The 8,632-nt window shown below is 37.0% G+C and overlaps 1 protein-coding gene across 2 annotated transcripts in view; it reads left to right on the forward strand.

The window, feature by feature from the left end:
* Positions 1-8,632, forward strand: part of Ggh (gamma-glutamyl hydrolase) — an 18,008-nt gene continuing 9,376 nt past the window's right edge. The window contains exons 1-4 of one of the 2 annotated variants that reach the window (XM_048783010.1): positions 59-195; positions 1,561-1,778; positions 3,005-3,116; positions 6,731-6,781. In XM_048783010.1, the coding sequence (XP_048638967.1) occupies positions 3,013-3,116; positions 6,731-6,781 (155 nt within the window). In that variant the 5' untranslated portion in view covers positions 59-195; positions 1,561-1,778; positions 3,005-3,012. Of the gene's footprint in view, positions 196-1,560; positions 1,779-3,004; positions 3,117-6,730; positions 6,782-8,632 lie in introns of both variants that reach the window. The other variant, XM_015485839.2, reaches the window with a different exon arrangement.

The following is an 8,632-nucleotide window of genomic DNA, read 5'->3' on the forward strand; positions in this document are numbered from 1 at the left end:
AGGGGCCCTGAGGCCGCCGTGGCCGCCGCGGCGCGAGCCCGCACGGCTGCAGTGCCTTTGAACTGCGGCGGGAGGCGGCCGGCGTGATGGCTAGTCTGGGTCGCCTGCTGTGCGTGGTGGGCCTGCTCCTCTGCGGGGCAGCCAGCCTGGGGCTGTGCAAATCCCACACAACTGCCGCTAAGAATCCCATCATCGGTAAGAAAGCTGTGCGGGGCCCGCAGCTGGGTAGTGACTGGGTGTCAGAGCCGGGACTCCAGCCGCTGGGCTCCAACTAGCATGTCCCCTGTGTTTAGAAACCCCAGCACTTGGTTTAGATACCTGTTTTTTAGTACAAGAGCCAGGGCTAGCCACCTTTTGTGTCGTACAGAAATGTAGGAGGTGCCTTGTAGATTTCCTTGGCCTCAGATGGCTCTTAGGAGTGGGCACTGTGAAGAACCCTGCGGATTTTCCTTTTTAATCTGTATAGCTTGGCGTTTCTACTAAAAGAAAAAAATCCATTTTTTTTTCATATTGCTAGGAATTTCTATTTTGCATCTAGGAATTTTATACATTCATTATTATATTTATTAAAATTTCTCTGGTTGGGCATGTATTTCAAGATACAATGGAATAGATTAGATAATCAAGAACTTGACTTTGTTATTTTCAGCATCAGGTGGCACTAGTGGCTGGTATGATCCTATTGTCAATTTCATCTAGTGTTAAAGTGAAATATATAATTTTTATTTGCAGCAAGCTTATTTTTAGAGTAAAATCAGTGTGCATTAACAGAACAGATGTTTAAGATAGAGTCAGGCAAAGCTACTAGGAGAAATCAGATTGGGATTAAAATTTGCGTGTGGACAATTAACATTATTTTTAGCTCAATCTATATAGGATTATTTCATTCATACTATTTTTCCTTCCACAAAAATGCACTTTATTCTGTAACTAAATAGAAAGTACATTAGTTTTTTTTTTCACATGTATGGGTAACACCCAATTTTCAAATAGGTTGCTTACTAATATTTGGAATCTGAAATGTCTTATTGTATAGCTATTTGTGATGATGGTCAGTCTTCAAGGAAATTTTTTATGTAGATAGTTGCATATTGAGCACCCAGGAAGAGGTAAAAGGAGAGAGTAGATTCATTTCCCTTTGCTAGAATTGGGTATAGCCCTAGGTCAAATACAGAGGAAAGGGAGTATACTTTTGGTCACCCTGATCAATTAAGACAGAATAATTGATCACCTTGTATGTGCAAGGCATTGCTCTAGGAAAGGCAAAGGAAGAATTCACAAAAGTTAGGAGATACCTTAATGTATGTGTGGGATTTTGGTCATGTGTCTAGGGATAAAGTACATACAGCCTAAGTTCTTTTTTCTAGGGTTGGGAAAAGTGAGTATATGTGGGAGATGGGAGCAAGGTGGATGTTGGTGGAATTTATTCTAATGTCATTTTTTTTTTCCTTCTTGCCCCTATATTCCCATGAATACCCCATGACCCGCTTTGTGGCACTTCCCCTGCCTGCTCTGTACCACTCCATTTCCTATGGCACTCCCTAATTCTTCTTTTCCTAGCCAAATTTAATTTTTCATAATGAAGACAATCTTACCATCAAGGAGAGAAACAGTCTTATTGAACACATTTTGACATTTGACATGTTATCTGAGTACCTGATATGTACCAGTTATTGGAAGAAGCTGGAAATACAGACATGATTAATACGACAGGCTCTTCCTGTCAGGTGGCCTACGGAGACATTGAAAGTGTTCCAAATGAAATGATGTAGGAACAGGTACTCACCAGGCAGACTTTTTTTTTTTTTCCTTCTCTTTTGGTGCTGGGGATTGAAGCAAGGGCATTGTGCATGCTTAGGATGTTTTGATGTGTGCTAGATGCTAGTATTGTGCGAACTTGGGTTGCAGTGATAACAGGAGGCCAGAGAGTTGGGTGGGACAGAGGATGCAGGGTCTTATGTAGTTTACTAAAGTTTAGGAACCCATTGAATGCTTAAACAAACTTGTGACTCCTGTGGATCTGTCTCTATCTCAGATCCTCTTGCTTACTCCCTTCCCTTACATGGCTCTAGTCAAACAAACTCCTTACAGTGTGACAGGCTAACTGGTGACCTTTGGTCTTGCTGTTCCCTAGCCCTGAATTGCTCTTTTCCTGGGATATTTGCAGGTGGCTTCCTTTCTCACTTCTCTGAAGTGCTGGCACAAATATGTTCTCTTTTCTTAGGGAGAACTTGCCTGGCCACCCTGGTTAAGAGATTATAAGTGAGACACCACCTCCTTTGCTTTACATTTTCTCACTCCTTGCACTTAGCCACCAGCCATCACACTATATCTTATATCTTTTTATCTTTTTTATTATTTGTCCTCCCTTCTTATTCTCCCTCAGGGAGTTTTTGTTGTTTTTTCATTCTTGTTTTCCTAGTTTGGTACCTAGCATGTAGTATAATTCAGCAATATTGAATGAATGAAGTAGGTGATAAGATCATCTTTGCTTCTGTTGGAAAACTGGTTGGATTTGGAGGGTTCCTTAGGAAAGCAGAGAGACCTTTTAATAGTCTGGGTTGGGGGAGAAAAGATGGTGCTTGGGTTTAGGTGGTGTTGGAGAGATGTGGATAGAAGATATTTCCACACTGTTGCTTTGTCCGGCAAGGAAGCAGTTGTGTCTTTTGAGTGTGTATGGGAAGGGAATGGCCACATGTTAGATTTAGGAATGTGTGCTCTGAGATGAATTCCAAGTCTGAGGTTACATAAAGGATGCTGGTGCTATTAGAGACTTCTCTGGAAGGTTTACTTGGCCTCCCAAATGTGGTGAAAGATGTGAGGCTACCTGAAACTCAGATCAGCCTCCACTATTCATTTCCCAGATTCTATGGATCGACTTGCAGGAGATGCTTCCTATTTAGTTCTGTGAATTGAAAAAATAAAATAATGATATTTTTAGTTTCAGTTTCTGACTAAGAAATAATGAGATTTGCTTGAAACTAAAACTTTTCTTAAAATTTAGGAATATTAATGCAAAAATGCCATAAGGAAATGAAAAACTTTGGAAGATATTATATTGCTGCATCCTATGTGAAGTATCTAGAGTCTGCGGGTGCAAGAGTTATACCAATAAGGTATGTTTTAGTTTTTTTTATATGGTATATAAAAATTTCAGTGTTTTATCTCCAGAATTAATGCTTTCTCTCCTATGAGTGTATCATTTTATTTAAAAGTATTAACATTGCATGTGATTTTTTTCCCACAAACCTAATGCCTGCAGTCTGTCATTAAATTGTTCAATGAATGAAGCTGTTTGTATCTATAATTTCAGTAGAAATTGTTGAAAATGAAATGGTAATTTCCTTGCCCCAGAAAAGTTGGTTCCCACAAACATCATGAAAGTAATGGGATAACTGAATTCACAATTGAACCAGCTTTATTCCTTATTATTAGGATAAGGGAACAATTAGGGAGTGAAGAAGATTTTTGAATGATGACTGTAAAAAAGTTCTCATGCTCTGGTTTAAAAGTTTGTAAGGACTAATGCAGCAGTGTTGTTACTTCACTATAAATTAATGGGGTTTTGCAAGTTTAAAGGAGATACATTATTTTGGGGATAAAATAGTTCAGTAAGAAAAAATGATTCATCTCATATTTTATTATCAGCTGAAATTAGTATATTAAAATCTCCCAGAACCCTCATCTAATCTGTTGTGATTTCACACAAAAAACACAACTTATTCTGTACAATAATTTTTTTGTATAATTCCTCAGTAAAAATTAAAACAAAGAAGTAGTCTATCTAAATATAATAACAATAAAAATCAAAGTCAAATATTACAATTTAGAGAATTGTACCACAAAATGTTATGTTTAAATTCACAAGAATTGTCTTCTTTTTGATATTTTGCATTTCAATTAACTCTCTCTACACTAAGATGAATGTTTGCTTTTAACATTAGTCTTTAATTTTTTGTAGCAAATTGAATTTTTCAAATGAAATTTTACTTGGAACATAGATGATACCAGAGTTTTAAAGCTGAGGAAGAGATTCCTGAAAGTTCTCAGCAGGACACAATATTTCAAATTTTTAATCAGGGAATTATTTTAATGCAGCTGTTTTTTTAGGGTGTTAATCCTGATAATGTGGACAGGAGAGAGGAGACAGGTTACTCTCAGGTAGCCTACTTCAGAGGCTGTTGTAGGTCTGGGTGTGAATGATGAGGACATGACCTAGAGCAGTGGTCCTGGGGTTGATAGTACAAGTCTTTAAAGAAGTCAGCAAGACATGATGACTAATAAAATAAAAGGGCATAGGGAGGAAGAAAGAGATGAGAAAGACGGAAGTTTTGAAACCAGGCATGTTTTGAAATCATACCGCTTGCAGAATAATGGAATTTATGACAGAGATGTTGACAGTGTGTCTGTCAGCATATAGTTTAATCTCCAGTTTGCTTGCTAAATAAAGTATATCATAAGGTATATTGCTTGGACTTTGCATCATGTGATCCTATAGAAATGAGGAAATACAAGGGAGCTAAATTCCCAGACTAGCATGTAAAGGATTACCTAATGTAGAATAAGAAGGAAGGGCTCACACCTTTAGTGTTGGGTTCCTGTCTGTATTGGGTTGTTGGGGGCTGCCTCCTGTAGTTTAGAGGGGAAACAGAAGAGGATGGGAGACATAGGCAAAACTCAGCGGTAGGTGAACAAGTTTTTCTTTGGTCACCTATCTTCTTTTTGCTACCTTCTCTCTCAGGCACAGGTTGCTCTCAGGTTGCCATCAGTTCTTACTGTGGGACTTATGTGGAAAGCAGTGTCCTGCCTCCTGAAAGGGTAGTGTATGGCAGCCATGGCTGCTTCTGGTTTAAAAATGGGTTTCATTCACAGTGTTTTAAGACATTTACAAAATCTGAATATTTGGCTTCTGTTGAAGATGATTATCTGGATTTTTTTTTTTTAATTTTTGTGGAGTGTCATTATATTGCCAGGCTTTCTTGGTTTCCTGGGCTCAACTGTGATCTAATGTTGAATGGAACACGTGCTGTTCATTGGCATTGGTGCCTCCTACTCATTTCCATGCTGCTGAAGCAGGGTGTCATTTACCATCATTACCAGGCTTAGCCATTTTTTTTTTTTTTTTTTAGTTAAGGAATGAACTATTTCTTCTATCTTTTTGAGAGGCTTTGTTTCAAGAAATGCCTTACAACGTGCAAATAACATCTGTGTTCAAAAAAATGTGACCTGGTCTATTTTCTGTCATAGGCCCTTGAGGCAAGAGAGTTTGTGACATACTCAACAATTAGCCTCCTTAATAATGATAAGTGGGACCCAAAGATTCAGTCACGGACAGTGTGGGAGCTGACTGTTTAGAATAATGACGTGACTGAAACTAGCCTGCATAGCTAGCTGGCAGGAGTCCTTAGCATGTAGCTGAGTGATCTCCATCCATTCTGATTCCTGATGGTGGTGGTTTGCTCCTTCTTATTTAAATACCCATAGGGAGGATTCTGAGACTTGGCTGATTGGTTTCCTTTTTTGTTGGCACAATCTGGAGAGATTATACTTGCACATTACTGAAAACGTGTGGATTCACATTTCACCTCCCTGTGGCTTTCGAAGACAGGGCCTCTTGCCAGTTTATTTTCCATTTAAGACAGTAGTAAGCACCATTCCACTATCACCCACAGCCTTGTGATTCTCTGCCAGAATAAGATTTACTATGAACTTCTGAACCTGTACTTGTAAAGCTTACTTGGACTTAGAGGACAGCCCAGAGGGGTTTGTGTGCAGAGCACAACCAATTCTAGGCATCACAGGTGTCTGCTTGATAATGGGAGTGTTCTAACTCTTCGTAACACTTGTCCCTAGGTGAGATTTGGACTGAGGTTGGCAATAGATTATAAGTCTACTTTTTTTAGGGGGTGGAGAGGGCTTCTATTTTGCTATTCTCTTATAGAAACAAAAGACTGCTAAATGTAGGAGAGTTTTTGGAAGAATTTCACAAACATGAAGCTCTTTTTTGTTGTTCTCACATTTTACTGAATTTTATGGCAACATTTAGAGGTTGTTGCCAATTGTCATAGATTAATCACATTGGATTTATTCTGTATTCAGGATAAAAATCATTAATAACATGGTGATAATTAAAAGGTCCTTAGGGGTGTTTGCTGAAGGATGCTTCAGAATGATTTAGGCCAGTCCACCGTGAGCTGTGTGTAATCTGAACTGTTCTGGCTTTTGAGTAGATAGACCGTAGTTCCCAGGCTATTGCAGCTGGTTGATGAGGATGGAATTTGGCATTTTTTTTGTATTGTTTTTATCTTGCAGAGCTATTAAAGTAATTAAAGTTAAAATAAAGTAGACATGATAATAAAGTTCTCTATCTAATCTTTACATAAACTACTGAAAACTCTTAGATTTTTTAATGATTTTTGGCTAACAGAAATTACTGATGTCCAGTTGTCACATTTTTGCATATTAACTCATGTTTTACATAGTAAGTGTCATTAGACCATAGAAAAATACATTTACCTGTCTGATGAGCAAAACAAGGGCATAATTGTGTAACTTTCATGTAGTTTGAGAAAATACCTCTATGAAGGTAGGGAGGTAGGTAATGTTGTCTACCATGTAAGAATTATTTTTCATCTGGCTTTTGAAAATTAATGTGATAACTTTATTTGGAGGTATAATTTCTTCCTTAGGTTTCAGAAATGAATATTTTGTAAACTGTGTTTGTTTTCAGGCTTGATCTTACACATGCAGAATATGAAAAACTTTTTAAATCTATCAATGGGTAAGTTACCTTGATTCTTTGTGTATGTCACCTCAGTCCTATCAATTGGTTTGATACAATGTATGAGTGTGTGCATATCTGTTTTTGCAAAAAAATACATGAGTGGCATGAAATTAGTTTTCTGAACTTTTAAAGGAAATATTTTGCTGGGAGTTGCAAAAGTTCTATACAGAGTAGGAGGTAGATTAGAAAATATATAATTATTACATGATTCTTTTTACATGTGTAACATCTTTGTGTTTCTTTTAATGCTTATCTAAAATATTTTGAAGCAACTTTGAATAGTAGGGCATACTGCTTTGCTGAGAGGATTTATATAAGTCCTATATCTGAGGATATCAATTGATTATCTTTTGGAAGTAATTTGACTAGAACTTGGAAAAAACTTTTTTATTCTCTAGTTTCACCACAAAAGATATGATTGTTTAAGTCACAGAAAAATACTTTTAATCATTTGAATAAAGGTCTACAATACTCTTAATTGAAGGAAGAAAGTGAATGGAGCAATTAAAAACTGTTTTAAGTATCAAGTTGGCAAAGATCAAAAATTTGGTAATACTCCAAAGTGAGGTTATGTGGAAACAAGTATTCTCGTATTTTATTAGTGGGAGTGTAAATATTCTATAGTATTTGGGGGGCAATTTTGTAATATTTATTGAAATGAGAAATAAACATATCTTTTGACCCAGGAACTTAAAAAAACTCCCAATTTAGAAGTTACTTAATAGTTCATCAGGTGATTATAAAGACTATAATCATTTAATAGACTACCACGCAGGAGTTAAAATTTAGTAAATCTAAGCCAGGCATGGTGATGCATGCCTATAATCCCTGCAACTCTGGAGTCTGAGGCAGGAGGATTGCCAAGCAACTTTGTGTGTCCTTGTCTCAAAATAAAACATAAAAAGGGCTGGAGATGTAAGCATCCTTGGGTTCAATCCCCAGTACAAAAAAAAAAGGAAAGAAAGAAAATAAAAATTGGTATATCTATAGATGCTGTTTTGGGTTGCTGTTATCATATGAATGTTAATGATATGTGAAAAACACAAGGCACTAATGGTGCATATGGTTTATTTACTATTTGCTTTTGGTTTTAAGATATTGGTGAGGAGATACACATAGTAATTTGTATCATATCAGCAAAAAAATTTTAACATTGTTTCAGGGAATGGGGTAGGATGGAGTGTTTTTACTATAAAACTTTTTGAAAAAGAGCTCTATTGTTACTGTTTTTACTTTTAAAAATCATGTTTCTGTATTGCTTTTTTTTTTTAAAGTTATTTGCCTTCAGTTCAGTTTGGTTCAGTAAATATTTACTGTAAAATCAGTTCACTTTAGTAGAACATTTACAATGCCTGTTATGTGCAAAGTACTTTGACAAGGACAAAGATAAATAAATTCAGACTAGAATATAATTGAAGAAACCCCCAAATATACTTTTGGAATTACTTCATCTTTTCCTACTCTCTCCCACCTGCATTCCTATTTGGTAAGGAATCTGAAATAGTAGTTGTGTAGATAGGAATTAAAAATTTTTGATAACTGGCTTGTCCACATGCCCAGTGTGCCTTCATGGAAACCAAGCAGTGGCTCTTAAATCAGCAAGGGGATGCCTTCTGTGTCTTCCCCACCAATATTAGGCTTTGACACCAATTCTTACTCCCATATGATCATACTTTCCTCTACAGCAAGGCACTGGAAGCTGGTCTCTTAATTAGGGAAATCAGGGGTTGTAATTTACTGTTTCTGAATGTCACCAGAAAAAGAGCAATACTCAAATACAACTTTAAAAGAACCTTTTTTTGAGCTCTGATTATGCAGAAGACCTCATACTGTTTTGCGGGGGGGGGG

Source organism: Marmota marmota, unplaced genomic scaffold, assembly GCF_001458135.2.
Source record: "Marmota marmota marmota unplaced genomic scaffold, marMar, whole genome shotgun sequence".
In the NCBI taxonomy this organism is placed as follows: domain Eukaryota; kingdom Metazoa; phylum Chordata; class Mammalia; order Rodentia; family Sciuridae; genus Marmota; species Marmota marmota.